Consider the following 26,954-nt stretch of genomic DNA (forward strand, 5'->3'; position numbering starts at 1 on the left):
ATCCCATTGGTTCTGAGTCCATCTGCTACACATTAGGAAATGGAGAAATTACTTACCTTATAATTTCGTTTTCCTTAGTGTAGACAGATGGACTCAGCATCCCACCCACGGCTGCCGACAAACACGAAAACCTCGGGTGACAATCCCTGAGAGCAAGACAAACCCAGGTAAGCCAAGCTTCCCTCTAAGATACCCATACCTATCGGATGTCGGCGTTTCTCGGTTGAGTGCCCTGGCGGTCTCCAGCTATAACCAGTTCAAGTTAATCGTTAATCAAGTTATTCAGTCACACATATATCCACAATTGTTTTTCGAAGAGAATACTGAAGAGCAGAGCTTCCTGCAGGGGTATATGTACTAGGGCTGACGTCAGATTGAAATCTGATGTCACTATACCCATTGGTCCTGAGTCCATCTGTCTACACTAAAGAAAACAAAATTATCAGGTAAGTAATTTCTCTAGTAGTCATTAGGGCTTCAGATAACAGCAAGTAAACTGTGCTTCCAGGTTAAAGTCCGTGACCATTGTGCAGTCACTAATTTGTATAGTCTGATCAGCAGTAAGTTTGCATAATCATTGGTCCATAAAGCAATTTTTTTTCCAAATCTCTTGCAAGAATGTTGTATTTTATTTATCTAATTAAAAGTATTGGTGTAAATTCTACATTACCTACTGTGACATGAGAATATAGTGGTGATGGGAAACAAGTTGTCTAGCAGGATGAACCTATGACCATTGGAGATAGCTGCTGCTGCATATGAAGGGCTAATTAAGGAGTGTGCCAGGAGGGACAAAACTATTGGTAGGAGATAAGAGACAGTTGTTGGGCACACAAAGTATTGCACAGGTTAGTGATTAGAATCTATATATATAATTTTTTTCTTCTTCCAGGTTTCCAGGCATTGCACTTAAAGGAAAGAGATATAAACCATTGTTTCCATATTTTATTACGGTAAGTTTCTGGTTTGATTTCAGTTTATGGCTAAACAATTTAAACTAAGAAGTTATTTATTGGTTCATTTTTTTGTTGAATTTGTGTTTTGATTATGACTTTCACAGTGGAAGGAATGCAAAGCCTGGTATGCCATTTTAAATTAGTCATATGTAAAAAAAAAAAGTTGTATTGTCATTTTATCCTGTCAGAATCATTAGACTGCAGTAGCACTTGCTGTGTGTAATGGAATTAAATATATAGAGCTATATTTTGAGTTCACTCCTCTTGTGTTTACAGTTACCCACTACTTAGATGTCTTTCCAGAAATTTGCAAATTCTTATGAGAAATGGTACAAAATTAAGGCAATTTCTGTGTGCGCTATTTCTTATTTTTATGGCTGTGTGACATCTGATGAACAGTGGTATTTAGCTTTCAGCAGGCCTTTTTCCTGTCCAGGCACCAGACTTGTCTCCATTCTTTCCCTACCACCTTATAGGGAAAGTACTGTAGAAGAGTGCCATGATGGAGGAAGGAGTATGCAGGGCTGTGTCCAGATCTGTTACTTGGCTAATTTTGACTCTTCACCCCCTGGGAGCCGTTGGTGTCATTTTAGCAGTACTCTTACCCAGTCTAATAATGAAGAATAGCGTCCTAAATTAAGAATCATAGCCAGTTATATAATTAAGTATGTAGACTTTGTTGCATACAGCAACATTGGAGAGAGGATAAATCCACCTCAAACTTAGAAATATATATAGATGACATTTGCAACTATACAGGTATTCTGTAAACTTGGCAAAGTAACAATATTTAATATTTAGTTTAAATTCAAGGCAATTGTTCTCTCTATTGTCAAATACCTGATGTGTTCCTCCTCTAAAGTTATCTAACAAAAAATTTGTTTATCCTAGTAAGTGTGAAGAGTTCTTAGTTTTTCGATTAAAAAAATTGTTGACTTATTGGTAGTAAATTGCCCCGATTTCTGATTATCTAGCAATTCCCCTAGGTCAAGCAGGATGGTAGTTCTCGCATGTGGGTGTAATCCAATGGAGCCTGACACGGAAAACTTTTGACCATGTTTCTAGAAGCTTTGCCCAGCCTGCTACTATCCACACGTCCACGTGAGGTCCCTCTTCTGTCTTTCTTTTCCTCGGTGCAGTTGCTTCGCGGTCCATGGAGCTCTTTCTTTTTCCACTTTTGCCTCTATAATCTTGAGTTTTTTGTCCATTTCTCGTCTGGTCCCCCTTCGCGGTCGGTGCTGCCTCGTTACGGTAGGTCTCTTTCAGCCATTTTTTTCATTTTTGCGGTCAATTCCAGACTTCTCGCCTCACTGTGTCAGTTGATCATCACCTGCATGCTGGGTGTTTTTCATGGCGTCGACCGATTTTCGTCTGTGCCCGCGGACCATGTCAACCATGGATCCGCACGAGGTGTGCATCCTCTGTCTGGGGACCTCAAGCAACGCCAGGGGGTGCCGTTTGTGCGACCAGATGATACCCAAAGGGCGTCAGGTGCACCTTGACAAAATGGAGAAACTTTTCGGGACTCCAAAGTCCTCCATGCTTGCATTGGTCCCTTCGCCTAGAGATCGTGGGGAGCCGTCCGACCCGCTTCCACTCATAGTCCTTCTAGCTAGTACCTTCAAGGATTTGGGGAGAGTGGGATTGATCCTCGATCTCCCTGCTCTCCCGGAACTCGGGGTCATCATCTTCCTCTGCATCGGGGAAAGACCGGGCCGAGCACTGGAAACAATCCCGCAAGCATCGACACCGGTCACTGCCTGTGCACAGTTCTGGAGCAGCATTTTGAGCCACCATCGAAGTGGCACTGGCCATTGGAGGCTCTATCCTCTGGTGCCCCCGCTATTCCAAGGTGTTCCCCTACTGACACCGGTGCAGGGCACCTTGCCACCTCTGAGACCTGAGGAAGAGCCGGTGATGCCTTGTCCCCCTCCATCAGTCCTGGCCACCCCGGACTTCCTGGAGGAGCTGGACTGCAGGGTGTAGTCAGCGGTGCTCAAAGCGCTGCAAAGTGTTGAGCTGCCGGTGCCACCGGCTCCCATACCGGTGCCCAAGCCTCCACCATCGATGCTGGCACCACTGCTGGAGCGTCTGGACATCCTTCTAGGTGCCCTACCGACACAACCGGTGCCCGAGGGGCCCTCTGCTCAAACGGCCAACTATGCTCTCCACAGGAACCTTCCGATCCTCGGTTCCTCCGAGGAGGAAGATATGACCGGTACAGTGTTCCCTCGCCCATGGTTCCCTGCGCCCTTGCTGGATCCCTCCGGCTTGTCATGGCCCCCTGATCCCCCCCATGCCGAGGGAGCCATCTGTGCCCTCATGGCCTCCGAAGCCCTTGGAGCCCAGGGCTGATGCCCCTCATGGACCTCGCCCCTGGCATCCTGGTCCCAGTGAGGGGCCTTATGACCCCTGGGGTGACAACTCCACAGACTCGTCCTTGGATTATTCAGATGACCCCCTTTCGGAGCCCTCTCCTCTGGAGGACTGGCGCTGATCACCGCCTGAGGATTTGTCTTTTGTGGGGTTTGTCAGGGCTATGGCTGAGGCCTTTCCTTTTCAGCTCATTACACAGGAGGATGCACGTCATAAGATGCTGGAAGTTCTCCAGTTCATCGATACTCCTAAGGAGATCATGGCGGTTCTTTGAAAATATCATGGATCAGAACTCCTCCTCCGCATGTGGGAGCACCCCATCTCTGTCTCCCCCATTAACAGGAAGGCTGATGCCACCTACTTGGTGCAACAGACTGTGGGTTTTGATGAAAGACAGCTCCCCCACCAGTCAGTGGTTGTGGAGTCCGCCTAAAAAAAGGCCCAGCGGTCCCATACCCATGCCTCTGCTTCTCCGGGATGCAAGCATAGGGAGCTGAATGCCCTGGGAAGGAAGATCTTCCAAGGTACCAAGCTGGTTGCCTGCATCGCCACCTACCGACTTTATATGACCCAGTACAAATGCAATCTCTGGAAGAGAGCCAGGATTTCGCAGAGGGTCTTCCCCAGCAACAGCAGGAAGCCCTTGCCGCCATTGCGTCGCTGGGTTTGGAGGTGGAAAAACATGAGGTGTTCCACCTACGATGTTTTGAGACTGCAACCCGCTTATCTGCCGTGGGCATTGGCGCCAGAAAAATGGCTTGGCTCCGGGCCTCTGATCTCAGTCCGGAGGTCCAGGATGGGCTTGCCAACCTCCCCTGTACAGGCGAGAACCTGTTCGGGGATAAGGTCTGGGATGCAGTGGTGCAACTGAAGGGCCATCATGTTACCCTTCAGTAGCTGTTCGCTAGTGCCTTGGAAGGGCCATCCTCAGCGAGGAAATCCTCCAGGCCGGGTTCTCGAAAACCCTTTTATCAACAGAGGAAATATAATCCTCCAACTGCTCAGACTCGTCCATCTTGCACCAGTTCCAGGGATCGTCCCCACCTACAGTGGTCGCCTAGACCCCAACCGGCTCCCCAGCAAGCCCCAGCCACGGGTTTTTGACTGGAGGTGAAGGAGTGCAAGACAGCTGACCATACCCCTGACATCCAATTTCCCCCCCCCCCCCCCCCCCCCGGGTCTGTGGCAGGCTCCTCAGTTTTGCTTGTCACTGGGAAGAGATAACACGCCTATCCTTAAAGACCTCCACTGGCTCCCAGTCCCCTTCAGAATTCTCCATAAGAGTCTCACAATCATACACAAGACACTACACAACCAAAATGTTCACTGGCTAAATGACTCCCTACGCTTCCATACCTCGAATAGACCCACCAGATCCGCCTACAAAGGAACCTTACATACACCCTCACCCAAACTTATGCATCTCATCTCTATGAAAGAACGTGCACTATCTATAGCCGTACCTTCAATCTGGAACTCTATGCCCTCCGACCTTCGGGAACACTGCACCCAGACATTTAAAAAAAACAAAACTAAAAACCTGGCTTTTCAAACAGGCCTTTACATAATCCCCTTCCCCCTTCCATTGTCCTCGCCACAGTACTATTCTCCTTCCCCTTAATCAACACTTAATCATCGCTCATTCCCTCCCCGCCTCTGGTCCTTCTCCTCTCCCTTTTGCATTTACTCACCATGTTTATTTATTCCTTGTTTTTAACTTTGTAACCCCCATGTATGGTTTTCGAGATGTTGCTTCTCCATCTTCCATATATTATCAATGTTTCTTTTTAACTTCGTGTTCCATATAAACCTTCTAAAGTTATTTTATACCTGTTCCATGTAAACCGATGTGATGTGCAAACAAATGACAGTATAAAAAAGTTTCAAATAAATATTAAAATGTATTAATTGCTTATGCACCAGACACCAAGCAATATACATATCAAGACATGAGTAAAATAACATTCAAGACAAAATATACAGACGTACAATAAACCAAAAAATATGAGAAATAATTGATTCTATCTGGAGCAATAGGCCTGCTTGAAAAGAAATGTCTTAAGCATTGTTTTGAATGTTTTTAATTTGGTATCTCCAGGCCGCTATTGAAGTGGTTAGTCATTTTTGTCAAGTCATACACAGCAAATTCAGATTGTCAGTAATATGTTTAGTTGGGTCTCCAATACAACTGGGGAAACACAGGGATCTGTGCTCTCTGTATCACTATTTAGCATTTATTTATCCCTGTTGTACAAGCTATTGGATAGTTTGGGCCTTAACTTTCATATATATATATGCTGATGACATACATTTCTATGTCCCAGTTTGCAACTCTTTTGCTAATACCTTTGATTTCCAAATGTTTAATCTTTCAGCCATACAGAGATGGCTGTTCAATAACCATTTAACTTTAAAGGTCTCCAAAACTGAGATAATCCACTTGACTAGATACTTACATATGGACTGTCTACTTCAATTTGAGTTCAGTGGTTATAGTTTTTCAGTTTCATCCTATGTTTGTGATCTGGGAGTGTTGTTGGATATAGGACTAACCATGAAGGTACACATCCACATATTAATAAAATCAGAGCCACTATAAATCGCGTTAAGATGGTTGAAACCTCTTTTGGATCTTGCTGATTTCTGGACATTTCTTCAGTCTCTACTATTCTGAGGTATTGATTGTTGTAATTTTTTGGCTTTCTTAACAGCACTCTTAGAGCATTACAGCTACTGTAGAATCCTGCAGCAGCTCGGCATTCCATTTATGATCACATTACTCCTGTTCTTTCCTTGCTTCGCTGGTTGCCTGTGCAGTTCAGAATCCAATAGAGATGTGAATCGGAACCAGAATCGGTTCGGATTTCAGTTCCGATTCACATCTCTATAGATGTGAATCGGAACCAGAATCGGTTCGGATTTCAGTTCCGATTCACATCTCTAGAATCCAATGCAGAATTCTCAGGTTGATTCACAAAATAGTCTCAAATAAGGATACTTTATGGCTAGGAGCAGGCCTTCATGTATACACCCCACAAAGAGCACTGTGATCAGCCAATAAGGGCCTCCTTGTGGTTGCCGTTGGGCACCATGCTCATCTAGATGAGGTCAGAGATGGGGCAATATCTGTGGTTGGCTCCATTATGTAGAATTCCATGCCACAGCAGGTTCGAATCATGTCTGATACTAAGGCCCTTAAAAAGGGCCTGGAAACTTGGTTATTTAAACAATCTTTCCAAATATGAATTTCATCCTTTCTTTCTTTCGGGACTTTGATATTATGAATTACTTTGTTCATATTGTAGAGCAATTGTGACTCTAACCTTGGTGTCTGATTATGGTAATTATTGTTTTACATAGTTTGTTTTATATATTATGTATGTTTTGTCATTGGAAATCACCACAATTGTTTTGGAGTGGCAGTTGCTAAATAATTTTAAATAAATAAGCGGTAGACTCGACACTGGGAAACAGGATCTTCTGTGGGGGGAATGCAGGGTATAGAGGTGGATGAGAAGGGAGGGAGGACAGAGGAAATGATTAGTGCTGCAAGAATGACCACCACTGGGACACAGGTGGCTTAGAAGATTGTAGCCTAGTGGGAGGCTTGTCTCAATTGCCTGGACAGTTGTGTGGAAATTAACAAAACAAAAAATCCAAAACATTGCCAGCTTCCTCTTATCCCTCCAGAAAAGTTCACTTAGCTTGGTGCTTATCAATCTACAGTGTAATAAAAGTATTTTTAATAGATTCTTTTCATTTTTCAGTTAAAATACTATGACAAATTATTGCTTTCATTGTGGCCATGCCTGCTGATTAAGTGAAAGATATGGAAATGTTCTTTCTTAATTAACAGCATGCTGGGTAGGTGGCAGAGAAATGATACCACTATTCATGTAAATGGCAGATGAAATTTAATATGGACAAGTGCAAAATGATGCATATAGGGAAAAATAACCTAATTTTAGATACAAGATGATGGATTCCACATTTGGAATAGCTACTATATATGGTGGTAGCCAAAAGAACAAACAATTTGCTAGGAGTTATTTGGAAAGGAATGGAGAATAAAACAGAAAACATCATAATACCTCTGTATAGATTAATGGTGCAACTGCAATTTGTGTATTGTGTGACATTCTGGTCACACCATCTTAAAAAGGATATAGCTCAACTAGAAAAGGTACAGAGAAGGGCAACAATAAATGAAGAGTTTCAAAAGCTCCCTTAAAAGCTAAACGGGTTAGGGCTCTTGAGCTTGGAGGAGATATGATTGAGGTCTACAAAATCATGAGTGGAGTAGCAGGTAAAGAAGGAATAATTATTTACCCTTTCATATAGTACTAGGAATAGGAGTCTCTTAAGTTAACAGGGCATAGATTTCAAATCAATTCAAGAGAGTTTTCACCCAATACACAATCAAACTGTGGAATTCATTGCCAGAGGATGTTCTCAAGACAACCAGCATAGATGGATTTAAAAAGAGTTTGGACAAGTTCGTGGAAGAAGTCCATAAATAGTTTTTAACCAGGTGACTCAGGGAGACCCACCACTTGACATTGGGGGGGTGAGCAGCAAGGTATTGAATTTGCTTTTAGGGATTAGACACTGGTGGAGACAGGATGCTGGGCTAGATAGACCTTTGGACTGACTCAGCATGGCACTTCTTTATATTCTTAATGATGCCATTACAGTTCATCAGTTTGTCCCATAATAGAAACTTGGAGATCTTTTTGTTTTTGTAAGTGTTTTGTTTTCTTACATGTTAAATAACAAGCAAGCATTCTAATTGTCTTATGTTTTGCATTTTCTGGCTGTGTTGTCTTCTAATCATTAGAGATCAAGATGGTGACGTCTGTTAATCAGATGCTTTCATTAGTTGTTTGAAATTCATATATTTGCATAAGAGGCCTTTTGTGGTTAGTTTTCCATTACCATAGCTGACATTAAGAGAAATAGCAAAATGTGCCGAAAATATGAATAATCAATAAAATGTTAATGTGGTTTTGTGATATCTCCCGATGAGAGCAATTGTATTGGTCACTTGTCTATATTGGTTTCTTTGCTTTTCTATTTAGTAGTTGCATGTATTTATAAATAGTTTGAGGAGGTGAGTGTCTTCAAGTTTCATTAACAGGTTTACACTGTGAGAAGAATGTTTGCAGCTCCATTTGGGTATTTGTTGCACAGCTTTAGCAGGTTAGAGAGGAACTAGGTATGACAAAGAGGGAATTGATTGCAAAATTTTTCTTAGCGTCCAGTCAGATGAATCCAGAACAAGTGGGTTATGCACCTCTACTAGCAGATGGAGATGGAGCAAACCTACGTCACAGTATATATATTCCTGCAGTGACCTCAGTCTCCAGCAGATGGTGGACCTTCATCTCCCTACTGGGGATTACTTAGATTAAAAAAAAAAGAAAGAAATAAGGAAAATAAATTGGCCCCGCTCTTCTGTGGTGATACCAAAAGATTCCTTCCCAGTTGAGAATTCCTGAGGTGATTTACATGGTCCCTCAGATGAGTGCTTAGTCTGGTAGCTGGTTTTTCAGCCGGCGTGGACTTGGCTGTTAAGCAGTTGAAAGATAGCGGGTGCAGGAAGCTGAGCATGGTGGTAACGGTAAATGCCATCTCCCCCCATAGCTGGAGACGGTCTCTGTACTCAGCCAGCACACTGCTGGTCTAATGATCAGCACACTGCTGGTCTAATGATGCCTATATTTAAGAAACCTAAGTGCCTTTCTCTTTGCACTCCCTGTCATATTCGGGCATCTCAACCAGGAGTGCCCGTTGACTTGAGCCAGTGCTGTTTGGAGGCTCAGGGAGAACTATCTTCTTCTGATTTCACTAAACCTGGTTCTTCCCAGCTGAATGTAGGCCTGGGTAAGGACTTTTCAGGTGCGGCGCCTGATTTTGGTACTCCCCTAACTGGTTCTTCAGCAGGGGAAAGCAGCTCAGTGAGTACACCTCGGGTACCTTCTGGTTTGGATACTTCCTCATTTTCATGGGTAGAACTTTTCCAAGCATTGCAATCCTTTCTACAGGCGCAGTCCCTAGCCCCATCCAATGCTTCCAGATCAGTGTCACTGTTCCAAATCTTGCCTGGACCTACTAGTAAGCGCTGGAGTATTTCTAGAGCGACAGTGGGGGACTACCTGATAGAGATCGGATGGCAAGGATTATGACGCTGATCCGAACTGCTTTAGGATGGTGAAATTATTCCAGGATTACAACTGTATAGGACTATGCTATGGTTCTTCCATGCAGATTAACTGCTGGCTCTGATTTCCCAGTCTTTGAAAATGCTAGGAGTCCCTGGGGTAGATTCCATATCTGAGCCAAAGAAAAATCCCATTTTAGTTTCTCTGCGTAAAGCCTCTTGTTTTTTTTTTTTTTTCTCTGTGATAGAAGCCATTCAAGAACGGATTGATTTTGAGTGGGGCACACCAGAAGCTAATTTCAAAGGAGGTCATGTTTTGGAAGGCCTGTACCATTTGGATCTGGTGGTGAGAGCGTTTACGTTTTCTGAAGGTGGATGCACTTGTAGGTGCAGTCTCCAAGCAGACAATTATCCCCTTGGAGGGAGGAGCGGCCTTGAAGGATGTTCACGATAGGAGGATTGAAACTATCCTTAGGCATTTGAAGCAGTGGCAATGACTTTGCAAGTAGCTTCTTGTTCCCTGTTGGCTTGCTCTTGTTTACTTCTCTCTCAAGAGGTTGATGACTCTGGGGTGAATTCCAGGGTGGTTATGGAGCTAGCGGCTGCCTTCTTGGCAGATGCAGGCTGCGATTTGGTCCGCACCTCAGCCAGAGGAGTAATAGCGGCCAGTTGTCAGTTATGGCTGAAAAATCGGTCGGCCGATGCAACCTCCAAGGCTAACCTCACAAAGTTGCCCTTTAAAGGCTTGCTTTTGCTTGGGAGTGAGTTGGAGAAACTGGCCAGTAAGTGGCGCTAATCACTGGGTCCTCGATTAGCAGAGGATAAGAAGCAGACGCCACGCTTCTTTAGCATGAAAGGTCGTGCTAGGGGATCCAAGTAGTTTCGACCCTATAGAGGAGCCACCTTTCTGAAGACTCAACCGTTTGTTAGTTCTTTCATCCCATAGCCCAGAAGGGGCATGGGCTGGGGTAGTGGATCCTCCTGAGTTCCCAATGAATGCTTGCTGACTCACCCCCGGGAGCAGGAGATAGAGAACACAGCCATCTCTTCTGTCAGAGGTGGGTTGAGATCTCATCATATCAATGGGTCCTGGATGTGATACGAGAACGCTGTGTGCTGGAGTTTCACAGTATTCCTTGGGACATGTTGATGGTCTCTCCCTGTCACTCCCCGCAGAGGAAGCAGGCAGTGGAGCATACATTGGCAAGGCTCCTCATTCTGAGGGCTGTGATTCCGGTGTCCATGTATCAAGAAAATAAAGGACGATATTCAATTTTATTTCATTGTGCCCAGGAAAGAGGCATCCTTTCCTCCCATCCTGGATCTCAAAGGTGTCAACCGTCGTCTGAGGGTGACGCATTTTCGCATGGAGACCTTGTGCTCGGTGATAATGGCTGTGCAGACGGGAATTTCTACCCTATTTGGAGTTTTCTGAGGCATACCTTCACATTCCCATTCGACTAGAGCATCAACGCCTTCTGCGGTTCGCGGTTCTGCTCTTTGGTCTGACTCCCAGGACCTTTTCGAAAGTGATGGTATTCTAGTACAGCTGTATTTGGATGATTGGCTGATTCGAGCCAAGTCGCTGGAAGAGAGTTGCCTGATGACCTGCAAGGTTATCTCCCTGTTGCAGGAGCTCGACTGGGTGTTGAACCTGGCCAAGAACAGTCTTCAGCCTGCTCAGTTGTTGGAAAATCTCGGGGTTCGATTCAACATGAAGCAGGGCAAGGCTTTTCTGCCAGAAGCTCATATTCAGAAGTTTATGGCACAGCTTCAGAAGTTGATGGCACAGCTTCAAATGTTGATGAACACTCTGTGCCTGACTGTAAGGTCCTACCTGCAGGTACTTGGTTTAATGGCGGCAACCCTGGAAGTGTTACCGTGGGCAACAGTGCATATGCATCCTCTTTAGCACTCCTGTTGTTTTGGTGGAACCTGCAGTCTCTGGACTGTTAGATTTGGCTTCCTGCAGATGAAGGTCTCCTCCTGACTGCAGTTATGGCTACAGCCAGATCATCTAAGGAAGGGAATTTCCCTAGCTCCACTGGACTGGCTAGTACTGATGACAGATGTGAGCCTTCATGGTTAGGGCGTTCACTTTCAGGAGCTTCCAGTGAAAAGGCATTGGGATGCAGAAGAATCTGTCTAGAACATCAATTGTTTGGAAATCAGGGCAGTCCAGCTGGTATGTTTGCAGTTCAGCATCAGGCTGCAGGGTTGAGCAGTCCAGATAATGTTGGACAACACAATGACTGTGGCTTACATATATCAGCAGGGAGGAACCTAGAGCCAACAAGTGTTGCAGGAGATAGATCAACTTATGGAATGGACCAAATTAGATCTCCAGATGATCTCAGCCTCGCATATAACAGGAAAAGACAATGTAAGAGCAGACTTTCTCAGCAGGGAGAGTCTGGATCCAGGAGAATGGGCACTATCAAACAAGGTATTTCAGCTGATTCTGGATCTCTGGGGTCTCCTGTTTCTAGACCTGCTGGTAACTTCTCGCAATGTGAAAGTTCCGTGATTCTTCAGTCGCAGGAGAGATCTGAAGTTGTTGGGGATCAATGCCTTGGTGCAGGAGTGGCCAGAAGACAAGTTGCTGTATGCTTTTCCTCCATGGCCCATGCTGGGCAGATTAGTTCAAAGGATTGAGCGCCACAGAGGGATGGTGCGCTTGGTTGCTTCAGATTGGCCCAGGAGACTGTGATATGCGGATCTGCAGCGATTCCTAGTGAAATCGCTCCTTCAGCTTCTGGCACACAGGGATCTGTTACAGCTGGGTCTTGTTCTTCACGAAGATCAGACTCTATTTTGTCTTACAGTATGACCCTTGAAAGAGCTCGCTTGCTGAAATGTGGGTACTCTGCGGCAGTGATTTTCCACCTTGCTAAGAGCTAGAAAGTTCTCCACTTCCTTGGCCTATGTGCAGGTTTGGCGAATGTTTGAGGCCTGATGTGAGGATCAAGGTACTCTTCCTTGTTCGGTTAAGATCCCACTCATTTTGGAATTTTTTGCAGGGTGGCTTGAATACAGGCTTGGCATTTAATTCCTTAAAGGTACAAGTAGCGGCTCTTGCTTGTCAGAGGTCAGATGAATGGTGGATCCTTGTTGGCTCATCCTGATGTGGGTCTTTTTATAATTTTTAATATGATTTTTTTTTGAGAGGAAAAGACCTCGGCATTGGCTTTCTACTCAATATTTCATCAGATTTTTATACCAGTTAGTGCAATCATAGGTCTGCATCTTTTCTCTCAGTCGCAGATTCTTTCCATTTCCAATGGTGGAATCTTTGCTAGAGAGGTTTTGAACGAGAAACGGAAATGATGTTATCTTGAAAAAGAGAATACAGCCCTGACGCAGCATTGGCAAAAAGTTGTCAACATCGGCATCTTACTGGTAGCTGTCATAAGCACCAATCTAACAGTTTCCTTTTAAATGGAAAGAATCTGCGACTGAGAGAAAAGATTCTTAAAGTCCTCGTACAAGATAATATTCACGCATAAGATAAGTGAACAATTTATTTTCCTTACAGGCGAACATGCTGTTATAAACAGAGAAGAAAAGTTATACATATTATGAGTCAGGTTTATTCAAAAAAACATTTTTCAAATGAATACAAAAGAAATTATAAACCAGAGAAGAATTTTTTTAAAGAAATAATTGGAATAAGAATATAGAGAAGTTTTTCAGACCTATGTTTGCACTAACTGGTATAAAAATCTGATGAAATATTCAGTAGAAAACCAGTGCTGAGGTCTCTTCCTCTAAAAAAAAAATCATATTAAAAATTATAAAAGACTCAAATTTAAAAAGATATATTGTTTGTAAACAGGAGTAACATTTATCACACCAACCATTTTTTTGCTTGATTGTTATTAGATACTGGTGTTTTCCTTAATCGCTGCTTCATCCTGATGTGCCCATTTCCTGAAAGGCGTGAAACACCTTCGTCCTCCTTTGTGGTTTCCAGTGCCCTTAAGGAGTCTTAATTTGTTTTTGGATTTCTTAGCGGGCCCTATGTTTAGACCGATTCATAACTTGAATTTGCGGTTACTGATCTTGAAAACGGTGTTTCTTGTGGCAATTTGTTCTGCATGTAGGGTTTTCAAACTGCAGGCCTTGTCTTGCCGGGAGCCCTTCCTCCAGGTGACTCCAGGGGCAGTACAACTGCGTACTATTCCTTCTTTTCTACCGTAGGTGGTCACTGACTTTCACTTGAATCAGTCAATCTCCCTGCCCTCTCTGGACAAAGAGAAAGATGTTGAGGATTATCGACTGTTGCAAGTCTTCAATGTCAAGAGACATATTGTCCAGTATCTGGAGTTTACTAAGCCTTTATGGAAGACGGATCACCTGTTTGTTTTTCACAGCGGTACTAGGCAGGGAAAGCTGGCTTCATGGGCTACCATAGCTCGTTAGAGTAAGGAGGTAGTCATGGCTGCATACGTCTATGCTGGAAACAGTTACCTAGTCAGGTCAGGGCTCATTCCGCTAGAGCTCAAGCAGTGTAAAGGACAGAAGTGAAATTGTCGTATCCCATCGACATCTGCAGAGCTGCGCTGTGATTGTTACACACTTTTTCTGGGTATCGTTTGGATGTGCAAGCCTGGAAGGACGCAGCCTTTGCACGTGCGGTTTTGACTGGACTGCAGGCAGCTTCTCGCACAATCATCAGACCTTATCGTTGGAAAGAAATTAATAGAACTAGAGGTTATGAAATGAAACTCCTGGGAGGATGATTCCGAGCCAATGTCAGGAAATATTTCTTCATGGAGAGGGTGGTGAATGCCTGGAATGCCCTTCTGGAGGAGGTGGTGAAGACAAAAACAGTGAAAAAATTCAAAGGGGCATGGGATAAACACTGTGGATCCCTAAAGGCTGGAGGATGGAATTAAAGAAATGAGTGCATGGGGGTAACTGGGGATAACTTGCTGGTGTGGCAGTTGCTATCCTTAACAAATAACAGTATCAAGGCTTAATGCAACTCCCATCATTGCTCTCTGCTTCAATGGCAGTGGGAAAAGGGGAATTGGATTCAGACAGCAGCCAATGAGGGCCCCGACTTTTACGGTTTGGGGAACAAATAAACATGGGGGTAACTTGCTGAGGTGGCTTCTACTACCCTTAATTATTAAGCTTGATACTTTTGATGCGGCTCCATCATTGCTCTCTGCTTCCATGGCAGGGGTTAGGGAAAATTGGATTTGGGCAGCATCCGAGGGCCCTGACTTTTACGGTCTGGGAAACTGAGAAGCATGAGGGTAACCTGCACAGAGCAGCAGATACTGGCATAAGCTTGCTGGGCAGACTGGGTGGATAATTTGGTCCTTTTTTGCTGTCTTGTTTCTATTCAGGAGTAGCTTGGGTACATCCCACTTGTTCTGGATTTCTGATTAGATGCTAAGAAATGAGAAATTACTACTTACCTGATAATTTCATTTTCTTTAGGACAGTCAGATGAATCCAGCTTCCCTCCCTTGGCTGCCGAATGGTTGTATTGTGGTTCTCTATGGCTATGTGTTATAGGGATTACTGGTAAGTGTTTGACCAGTTCCTAGAATAGTGTTATTACATTCTTGTCTGAGCTCAGTGTTGACTGTTGGCCGAGTATTGAGATGGTTATCAATTTTTAATCAAGTTTTTTGCTAGTCTGTCCACAGTTGGTTTTGAAGAGAATACTGGCAGGCTGGTGTCACTGCACGGGTATATATACTGTGACATCAGTTTGCTCAGTCTCCAGCTGTTGGTAGAGGTGCATAACCCACTTGTTCTGGATTCATCTGACTGTCCTAAAGAAAAGGAAATTATCAGGTAAGTAGTAATTTCTCAATTGTAATATGTAACAAAAATGGGGGCATAAGTATTCTGCATTCACATAGTAGTGTTTCCCAGCCTTCTCCAGGAGGCACACCTAACCAGATGGGTTTTCTGGATTGCCAAATTAACTTGTCTAAGATTTATATATTTATTTATTTAGAAACATTTCTTAATCGCTCTTCCAGATTAAAAATCACTCAGTAATCTACAATCCAGCAGGTGACATGACTGCATCACATTTTCATACACATGTGTTTCTAAAAAGTATGCAGATCTGTCTCCTGCACATTTATTATGGATATCTTGAAAAACAGACCTGTTGGGGAAACAACTTGGATGAGTGTTTGTCATTACCCAGTTGAAAATCTAAGTACTCAAAATGTATGCTTGATATTAAAATAAAATTGATTTGATAAGTCTCTTCATAAAATATGAAGCTCAGTAGATTTGTGGGGTTTTTATTTTTGTTTTCTCTTGCTTGGTGCTGTGTAACATTGAAGATCACAAATAATGATGCCACTCCATATGTTGTAGTGTAAAAAGAATGGCGCCTTTACTGTGGTGATAGACAACTATGTGAAGGAGGAGGAAGGCACCGGAGTTGTTCACCAGGCTCCTTACTTTGGTGCTGTGAGTATACAGTTTTCAATCAGATAATTTTTTTAATTATGAATGTATGGTTTTTATTCCAGGTTATAGATGCTGAGGCCCTGTTTTAAGTGTTTTGTATTCAGACAGCCTAGTAAGACAGCACTTCTTGTTGAACCTGTACTTCTCATCATCCTGCCAGACCAGTCCAAACAAATAGGACTTGTCCTTCCTACCAGCAGACGGAAGCAGAGGGCAAACTGTTTTGTCCTGATTTCCCTCTCTATAAAGGCTAGTGAAGCAAGGAAGGCATCTGTAGTCCTCTGCCTCCACAGATGGTAGGCAATGTCTGGTCCAGCGAGGAGTGGCGTCTGATGTAATGGTTTAGTTAAAAGGCTACCTTCATGATCCATGAATTTTTCCTCTTGCACTTTTAAGAAACTTAAAAACATTTTTTTTTTTTTTTTTTAAAATCCAGAGGTAGTCTGTAGCATCCCGTGATGGTGACCTGGCTGATTTCAGCCAGTGTCTTCCCTGGAGGCAGGTATGGAATGCTGCCAGAAGTGTTGTAGGTGTAGGGCTTGCCATGTTCCGAATTTCGCAGATTCCTTTTGCACGAGCGGCGATGGGACAGAGGCGAGGATGGCATCGGGGGAGGCAAAGTAAGCACATCCAAAGCAATCTCAGCAGAACAATGGAGCCCTGTGATTTCAGCCTCCCCAGTGCTGCTAGAGCAAAACGTTAGGCATGCCTCTGAGCCATGTTTAGAATGCCTCCAGGTGCAACGGGAGCCAGGGGACCTTGAGCTAGAAGAGGAGCTGGAGTTTTCGACAGAATTTGTCATGTTAATTCATAAAGCTTTCTGTAAAATGAAAAACAGACTGGAAGGCAGTGGAGGAAAAACTCATCTGGAGGCAGGAACCCCAATCATAAGATTTATAGGGCAAGGGGCTCAGCAGTCTCCCCTTCCCCCCCCCCCCCCCCACCCAAGGTAGATTCCCACTCAGATAAGGAGTAGGGGGAATTGGGGGATATTACTTCAGAGGAGTAAGAATGAGTTGAAATAATTGACCAAACATCAGATGGAGCACTCAGGTTTAAGGGCAAGGAACTGGGTGGATTAATATCCAGAGTGACCCAGTTGCTAAGGTTGGAGGAGGATCAGTCAAAACAGGAAGGACCAAGAGGGGACCCAATCCTGACAGTAATAAGGACTCCTTAACGCATTTCCAGTCCACACAGCCATAATGGACATGTTATGGGAGCTGCATGAGAGTGTTTTGATACAACCTGTTAAAGGCAGGAATGTGATGGGGAAGCTGTACCCAATGCAGCAACGGAAGTAGCTATTTAGGTTCCATGTAGGTTTTGGTAATGGCTGTCACAAAAAAGACCATTATGCCAGTTGGAGGGGCATCCTTAAAGGACCTGCAGGACAGGAAAGTGGAATCAGCACTTAAATGAGCCTTTGAGGTAGTCAGCCTTTCACTCCAGGCAGTCAGTTGTGGAGGATATGTGGCAGGAGCACTAATTAAGTGGTTGCAGAATACAGATTCGGGGGTGTTGCAAGTCAGGGGGGGGCAGAGATGGCACAATGGGAGTCAGCAGTAGCCTTTGTAGAGACGTATTATGATCTTGTGAATTAATCATTCAGGCAGGTGATAACAGTGCTGGCACAATGCCTTTTATGACTACAGTTCTGGGCAGCTAACTCAGTCTTCAAAGTGAAATTGAGTAGGCACCCTTTTAAGGGTAAACTTTTGTTTTGGTGAAAAGCTGGTAAAGGACCTAGGGGAACTGAAGCTACAAAAGATACTGGAAAATAAAGGCAAGATTTCAGAGGGAGCGCAGGAAAAGCCTGGTTAAGAATATAAATAATATAGACCTGGTAGGTCCTTCAGCTTGCAGGGGGCAGCCTTTCAAGGTACCTGAAAAGGTAGCTTGGGCAGAGAAGCCCATGGTTCATTCAGAGGCACTGAGTAATGGTGCGCCAGGCCATTCCTCACCCCCACCAGTAGGCAGAAGGCTACAATGAGTGGGCCTGAATCACATTGGACCAGTGAGTCCTAGAAGTAGTTGGGTGGGGATATGCTCTGGAACTGAAAACACTCATAAGACACATTTGTGCAGCTGCCATGCAACAGGCACAAGAGAAGGGCAGTGCAAGATGGTTGTACCAGTATCTGAAGAGGAGCAAGGCAGGGACAAGTACTCCATTTATTTTGTAAATCCCAAGAAAGAAAGAAAAAGCTTTTTGACTGGTCCTGGATGTAAAAAGAGTAATTCAGTCCTTGAGGATACCCCATTTCTGCATGGAAACATTGAGGATGGTGATCATGACGGTAAGAGAGGGGAAATTTCTATCAGCCCTGGATCTGCAGAGGCCTATCCAATCAGGAAGCACCATCAGTGTTACCTGCATTTTGTGATGCTTGGAAAGCACTACCTGTTCTTCGAATAAGCCATGGCCCCCATAATCTTCACAAAGGTAATGATGGCAGTCTTCCTACACAAAGAGAATAAGAGTGAACCCATATCAAGATGATTGGTTAATCAGAGCCAACTCCTTAGAAGGGCACAAGACCACCACCAGAGTAATTTACATGTTTGGGAGACTAGTGTGGATGTTAAACAAGAACAAAAGGCAATTAGAGCTATCGCAGCAATTGACTTATCTCAGAGTACATTTTGATACCAGCATAGGGAGAGTTTTCTTAACAGCCAGAATCCAGAAGCTGCAATCCCAGGTGAGAGGCCTCAGAAATTCAGTAGGCCTATGAGCCTACAAGTATCTGCAACTGTTAGGCTCAATAAAGGCCACTATAGAAGTGGTTCCCTTGGTAGGGGCCCATATGCATCCACTACAAAGGAGTCTATTGTCCAGATAGTAACTGTTATCCCCAGGAGTTCAACAAGGCATTGCCTTTGATGAAGGAGGCCAGAAAGAGCATAGTCTGGCTAGTCAGGACCAATCTGGTAAAAGGGGTCAGCTTGGAATTTCCAGTGACCACAGATGGGAGCAGAATAGGATGATTGGGGGGGGGGGGGGGGAGGAAATTCCCCAGGAAAGATGACACAGGGTTGCAGTTCCAAGAGCAAACAGGCTGCTTTATCCAACCACCTGGAAACATGAGCATCAGGCTAGCTTTCAAGATAAGCGAAAGCAGTGAGGATCTTCTCAGACAATGCCACAGCGGATCACATCAACAGAAAAGATGGAATAAGGAACATACAAGTGGCAAAAGCATCAGAATGAGTCATGAGATGGATGGAGTATCGTGTCGGAGATATCAGCTGCCCACATAGCAGGTGCAAACAGACTTTTTAAGCTCCCAGATAATAGACCCAGGGGAATGGGAACTGGCCGAGGAAGCCTTCAGTCAAATTGGGGAGACCCCAATGGGATCTAATGATAATGTGCAAGAACACCAACATGAAATTGTTCTTCAGCTGAAGAAAAGACAGGGAATTCGGGGGGGTAAATGCCCTGATGCAAGTTTGGTCCAGAAATGCACTGCAGTATGCACTGCAGTATGCACTGCAGTATGCACTGCAGTATGTGGGAAAGGTGCTGAGGAGGATAGCATACCACCCAGGGGTAATCACAGTAGTAGCCCCAGACTGGGCGAGGTGCCCATGGTATGTGGACCTGATCAGACTCAAGATAGGAGAACCACTCGGGTTCACTCAAGACGGGTCTACTGCACAAGGGACTGGTGCCCATTGAGGACACAACAAGATTCTGTCTTCAGTGTGGCTCTTGAAAGGGGGAGATTCAACAGAAGAGACTGTACAGTTCAGCTGATAGCACCCTTGCTAAGGGCCAGGAAAAGTTCTACTTCTCTGGCCTTATCCAGAATCTGGAGGATGTTTGAAGCATGGTGTAAGAAGAGATAGGTACAGCCAAGGTAGGCATGGATACCTTTGACCCTGCAATATCTCTAGGATGGATTTGATAAGGGCTTAGCAGTAAACTCACTAAAGGTGCAAATAGCCACCATAGCATGCTACAGAGTGCAAGTTAAAGGGGCTCCATTAATATCATGCCCAGATATAGTCTGCTTACTCAGGGGAACAAGCTGCTTTAGGCTGCCAGTTAGACTGCTCATACCACAATGGGACTTGAACATGGTCCTGAAGGCACTAACACTAGCTCCATTCTAACCTATTAAGGAGGCCTCAAAGGACAGTGTTCTTGGTAGCAATGTGTTCAGCTAGAAGGATCTCTGAGTTGTAGGTGCTATCCTGTAGAGGCCCTTATTTGTCTTGCGTAAGAAAGTCATAATTAGGCTAATCCCATCCTTTTTGCCAAAGGTAGTGTCAGATTTCCACTTGAATCAAGTAGACTTCAAAAAAGAGGCATGCCAGGGCAAGAGGAAGAACAGAGATGCTGGGAGAGCCTAATTGAGATACTTGGAAACCACAAACGGCTTTTGAGAATCAGAAAATTTTTTTGTGCAGTTTGCAGGGTCCCACAGAGGTAAAGCAGCCTCAAAGGGCATCAGTTGTGAGATGGATTAACGAAACAATAGAAACAACTTATATATTAAAGGTCAAGAGGACACTGGAGGGACCAAAAGCCCACTCCACAAGAGTTCAGGCAACATCTTGGACAGAGCACAGTCTAGTAATCCCAGGAGACATTTGCAGGGCTGCTACGTGTGTGTATCTGCATTCATTTACTAAGTATTACAGGCTGAACATTCATGAAAGAAGACAGTCAGCCTTCAATATGGGGATACTAGAAGCAGTGCTAGGCTACTCCCATTTGGGACAAGAACTGCTTAGGTACATCCCACTTCTCTGGACTGGTCTGGCAGGAAGATAAGGAAACTTCAATTAGATCATATCTGCTAATTGTCTTTTTTTTGAGTGCTAAAGGTTCAGACTGGGGGAGTAGTGGGAGAAAACAAAGCTAAAAGCAAATATAGCATATAAAACAGATACACATTTACTGACAAAGTAGAAATAAGAGAGTAACCAAAGAGGGCCATATTCCAAGGAGGACATGCAGCCCAGGAGAGAGAAGAGCAGAAGCCATGCCAATCCTATTATTGGTTTAATTTATATAAAATTAAACCAATAATAATTTACATAAAATGTTAAGTTACAGGGGAACTCGCCCTTCAGCTTGTACAAGAGATTGGCACCTTCCCTGCTGCACAGCCTTTATAGGGAGGGACGTTGGGACAAAATGATTTGCCCTTTGTTTCCATCTGCTAGTCTTACTTGTGCAGATTGGTTTGTCAGGACTCAAGGAAAGACCATTAGTAGGTAAGACCTACCGGTAATTGTACTTTGTTTGAGAACATCCTTGATCAGGTTCATTCAGTTTTTCAGTCAAAAACGAGCAAAAATTCTTCTTGCTTGGTTAAGCTTGAAATCCATATCCATGACCTATTAAAAACAATATCCTTTGTACTAGGATTGGTGGATTAGAATCTGTCTTTTCTGTTGGAATGATGAGCTAAATCACTGTGAGGTTTTTTTTTGTTTGTTTTTTTAAAAGTGCATGAATTGTAAACCATTCTGTGTAGAGCCCTCTTTACGCCAGCCAGTCAGTTCATTACCAATCAGCTCTGTTTGAGCACCACCCCTTTCTGACTTCATGCCTCTTATTTTCTCCCCTATATTCTTATCTTCCAAGTTTTCAATTTCAGAAACTCATTTGGAGAATTTATATGCTCATGACAGATGTTTTGACTCAGTTTAAAGGGTAAATAATATTTTCTCTGAAATTGTTTGATTTTTATAGCAACACTTTACCTCCATACTGATTTTTAAGCTCTCTATAAAGTAGCGAGATACAAAAAACTTTGTTCTGTTGTTAAGATTTTGTGAGTTAGATTTGTTAAAGGATTTTTCACAGGTTCACTTCAGTTATTTGGATTTATCTAGTCTTTCTTTTTTTAAAATTATATATTTATTGAAATGTAATCATTTTACCTAAAATAAAGGAAAAGTTTAAATCATATGCAGACAAAGGAAAATGTAACAATGAAATCACATTATATTCTCAAGTCCTCAAAGGGGGGGCACTAAAGAAAAAAAAGAAGAAATTTAAGATGTACCAGCAAATATACATTATACCAGATCCCCTAAGGCATCCAAATAGAATTAAGCTGTAGTAGTAGAAGATTTATGTAAATGATCTGGGTCAGTAAAAACAAATGTATTCCCTTGCTATACAATAATAGATTTGCATGGGAATTGCAAGAAAAAAGAAGCTGCCAAATCCATCAGACGTCTATACTGCATAAGAGTTTTCCTTTTCATTTGAATTTCTCACAAAGTCTGGGAAGAATTGAATTTTATGACCACAAAATTTCTCATTCCTATACTTCAAATATTGTTTGTTGACCAGATCTTTGAATTTAAGGCAAAAATAACAATAAGAGTGCATTGTGTTGATTATATTATCACTAGAATTTTGAAGGAAATCACACACAATCTGCACTGTGAAACGGAGTTAAAAATTCATAAGCTCCCTCTTTTTCAGCAACATCCTTGTTCTTAACTGGTGTATAATAACATTTGAAAAACATAAACTCCTTATCAGAGGCAAACTGTTGCACCTCTACAACATAATTAGGTGCAAGAAATCTAGTTTTGGGAAATTGTAACAGCCTTAAATTCCTAGCTCTAATCATATTTTCCATTGATTCACTTTTATGAAGAGGTAGATTATCTTTAATATTAGCTACTGCAGTATTAGACAGACAGGGCAGCATCGGAGATTCAACAGTCTCCGTTCTATTCTCTAATTCAGACAACTTTGCTGAGGTCCTTGAGGGGAAAAAAGACACAACTGAGAAATGGTCTGAGCCAGTGATGTTTTAGTACAAGAAACAACTTTCCACATGTCTCTGAATAATGGTTATAGGCTCAGACAAATTTCCTTCTGCCACATTTCTTCCCAGATCTTGTATTGGGAGAACTACTGCTGGTACAGGATCCTAGTAGTTCTACTTCCAAGATCCTTAATATCAACGACAAGCAAAGAAGGATTGATACTTTTCAATTCAGGTGTATTGATAGAGAACACTTCTGCCATTTGACTTCCTGATGGGAATACAAAGATCTCATTTAAAGTCCCTGAGTCAACTCCCAAGACTCCATCATTCCCAAATACTTTCATATCAGTTTTTATACTAATTGGTGTTACCATTTCTGTTTTGATTGAAGACTGAGCTCATGTTCCCATACAAGACAGACTGAGGTGGGGGGAGGAGGAGATCTGGATCCAGAGTTTCGAGAAATTTCCAGTGACTCTAAACTAGGGACTCCCACCCCCAGCTCCCCAACTGAGACACTGGGATGTGACATAGGTGTTGGAATGGGGGGCCAGCAGGAGGCCATGGACCCCCAAAGTTTCTGTTGGTAATTGTGGCAAGTGGGATGGCCCATGTCCTTTTAGCCACCATCCCCCCTCCCTGCCAGTGTTGCCACAGTCCCTTTATTCACTCTGCCTGATCCCAACAAATCAGAAGTTTGCTGCCTTGCTGTTCGTACAGCTGCTTCCACCTTCTTGGCTGCTGGTGTCTAAATAATGTCTGGCGTAGACAGCTAGGAGGAACATAAGAACATAAGATGTGCAATACTGGGTCAGAACAAGGGTCCATCAAGCCCAGCATCCTGTTTCCAGCAGTGGCCAATCCAAGTCACAAGTGCCTGGCAAGTACCCAAACATTAAATAAATCTCAAGCTACTATTTCTTATTAATTAATAGCGATTTATGGATTTTTCCTCTAGGAACTTAGCCAAATCTTTTTTAAACCCAGTTACACTAACTGCTGTAATCACATCCTCTGGCAATGAATTGTAGAGCATAACTATACACTGAGGGCCAGATTTTCGAACCTACGCGCAGGCTTAGATTTGTGCGCGCAACCCGGCACACTTGTGCACCTTGTGCGCGCCGAACCCTAGGGGAGCCCCGATGGCTTTCCCTGTTTCCTCCGAGGCCGCTCCAAAATCGGAGCGGCCTCGCAGGGAAATTTCCTTTCACCCTCCTACCTTTAATTTTATTTATTTATTTAACAACTTTTAATATACCGACATTCGTATGGCACATCACGCCGGTTTACAAGTAACTCAAATAAAGGAGGAAATTACAATAAACAGGGAGCAGGGGATGGGAGCAGGCCAGAAAGAGGGGAGGGGTAAAGGGAGACAGGAGAAGAGAGGGAAAGATAGGTAGCGTGAAGTAGAATAAAAAAACAACCGTCGAAATAGAAGGAACTTATTTACAGATGAATCTATTTATAATAGTTGCAACTAAAATACGAATGTTTACCTCAGTTTAACTGAACAGTTTTGTAAAATTGCAGTAGAATAAAGTGAGAGGGCGGTAGTGGGATGGCAATGAAATATTGCATAGGGATAAGGGGGAGGGCGGGCAGGGGGGGGGGAGGAGACTAAGAGAGGGGGACTGGGTGGGTGCGTCTAGGTTTGGTTGGTTTCAGGATAGGCCTTTCTGAAAAGCCAAGTTTTGATGCCTTTTTTGAAGGTGGCCAGGCAGGGCTCAAGGCGGAGAAAGGTGGGAAGGGAGTTCCAGAGTGTAGGGGCCCGCTATGGTGAAGGCCCTTTCTCTCGTGGAGGTGAGATGAGCAATTTTAAGGGAGGGAGTATGTAGAGTACCTGCGAGGGAGGATCTGGTTGGGCGGTTGGTTATACGAAAATGAGGCGAGTCCTTTAGCCAGAGAGAGTAAATAACCAATTTACATTAACTTGTTCAAGTCTTTCATGATTTTGTAGACCTCTATCATTTCCCCCCTCAGTCGTCTCTCTCTTCTCCAAACTGAACAGCCCTAACCTCTCTAGCCTTTCCTCATAGGGGAGCCATTCCATGTGCCTTATCATTTTGGTCACCATTCTCTGCACTTTCTCCAGTGCAGCTATATCTTTTTTTGAGATGCGGCAACCAGAATTGCACACAGTATTCAAGATGCAGTCTCACCATGGAGTGATAGAGGCATTATAACATCCATCATTTTATTTGCCATTCTCTGCCTAATTATTCCTAACATTCTGTTTGCTTTTTGATCGCCACAGCACACTGAGCTGATGATTTCAATGTATTATCCACTATGATACCTAGATCTCTTTCCTGGGTGGTATCTCCTAAGGTAGAACCTAACATTGCGTAAATACAGCAAGTGTTACTTTTCCCTATATGCATCACTTTGCACTTGTCCATGTTAAATTTCATCTGCTATTTGGAAGCCCAGTCTTCAGTCTCGCAAGGTCCTCTTGCAATTTATCACAATCTGCTTGAGATTTAACTACTCTGCATAATTTTGTGTTATCCAAAGTGTCCACATGGCAAGGCCTCCAAACTTAGGAAACAGATTCGGCTGTACTACCGCGAAGCCTGTCCCACAGTGACCAAAGAAGAAGGCCAGGCTGCCGTAGAGCCCATCCTGTGGTGGCTGAAAATGAGGCCCTGGCCTTGCCTGCCTGTGTGTATGCGTGTGCCTGCCTGTGTGTGCATGCCTGCCTCTGTGTAAGAGCGAGGAAAAGGTTTGTATGGCCACCTACCCACTAATCCATAACATTATCAGGGTGATTGGCCATCAAAAGATCCCAGATATGGAGAGTGTAAGATTTTAAATCTTTACTAATTGAAATTTTTGGGTGGTGGTTGACGTGTCTGGTGTTTTTTTTTGGGGGAAAATATTAAAACAGTTACGTGAGTTTTTAATTATTGGTTCTTTTTACTTACATGACACCAGTATTTTTTTTTCTATGATCATGTAGGTAAAAATATCCTGCTTTGCTCCCATTGTTAGAGAGCGCTGTGTGTGTGTGTGTTTGGGGCGGAGGGGGGGGGGCGCAGTCTGTGATCACAAATAGTCATTTAGTATTGACATTTCTACTAGTTAGTGCAGCTGTTGTGGTTGTTGCCTCCTTTACCACTGTCTGGTTTTCTAGCATCAAGCATTTAATTGGTCTGGGAATTAATAATTATGCCAGGGGGGTGGCCTACTCCTGTCCTTGAGAGCAGCAAATAGGCCTGGTTTTCAGAATAGATATCCTGAAAACCTGCCCTGTTTGTGACTCTTGAGGACCAGAGTTGGCCACTCCTGAATTACATTCTTTGCATTAATCAGAGTATATGTAAGACAGAATGACATTAACTGTAAAAGTAATATAAAAAAAATTGCAATGGGAACGTGGGAGAAGCTTGTAGTGGAATTGGGATGGAGCTTGGTTGCCCCCACCCAATCAAATAGGTGTTCCGCCACCCCAGGGATGCTGTAAAAAGTCCATAGGACCTCTAACCAGTATCGATGCATTCAGAGGACCCCCAGACTTGCCTTTTCTCTTCTTCCCCATGGGCAGGCTCTGGAAGGAAAAAAAATACCCAGGGGTGCACAACCAAAGTTGCGCGCCAGCAGCTGTGCGCTGTAGCACACTGGAATTTAAGATCCTGGTGCTTCCAGGTGATGACACAGCAGGTTCTCCTCCTCTTCAGGATCCTTCAATCTCTGCTAGGCAAAGTGATACAGCGTTGGGACAGCTGATGTCTAGTCTCTCGTGACCCCCCCCCCCCCACCCCTTATTTACAGTCTTTCATGCAAAAAAGATTCCACCATGCTTTGCAATTTAATACTTTAGAAGCATGCATTCAAGCAACTTTGGATAGGATGAATGACTTGGCAAGAAGTGACATTCAATCTTTCCAGCAGGCTTTTCTTTAATTGACATTTTTGTTTTTCGAGGCAGATTTCATTTTGTTCTTGTTTTGATGCAAGTTATTACTGTTATGATTGGTCATATGTGTTTTGCTTTAATTATTTATTTTTATTGTTAGCCGCTTAGAGCTTTGGCATAGACTGTATATAAATGCTTGTAATTAGATAGAGATGTAATATGCTGGTAGATCAAGAAGCTAAGGAAAAAAAGGTTAGAGGCAAACTCATGTTGAGAGATAGTATGGGCTAGTAATTAGAGTATTGAATTACATGTCTGGAGAAATCCTAGGATATGAGTTTGTCTCCTCCTTTTCCGCCAATAAGCAGGCTGAATTAGCCATTACATGTTACATGCTG

General features: G+C 43.5%; 1 protein-coding gene across 2 annotated transcripts in view; it reads left to right on the forward strand.

The window, feature by feature from the left end:
* The window catches only part of IARS (isoleucyl-tRNA synthetase), a 600,554-nt gene that overhangs the window by 69,723 nt on the left and 503,877 nt on the right, over window positions 1-26,954 (forward strand). For both annotated transcript variants that reach the window (XM_029600767.1, XM_029600766.1), the window contains exons 9-10: window positions 893-953; window positions 15,847-15,942. In XM_029600767.1, coding sequence (XP_029456627.1) covers window positions 893-953; window positions 15,847-15,942 — 157 coding nt within the window. The remainder of the gene's footprint in view (window positions 1-892; window positions 954-15,846; window positions 15,943-26,954) is intronic.

This window comes from Rhinatrema bivittatum, chromosome 4 (genome assembly GCF_901001135.1).
Source record: "Rhinatrema bivittatum chromosome 4, aRhiBiv1.1, whole genome shotgun sequence".
Lineage (NCBI taxonomy): Eukaryota > Metazoa > Chordata > Amphibia > Gymnophiona > Rhinatrematidae > Rhinatrema > Rhinatrema bivittatum.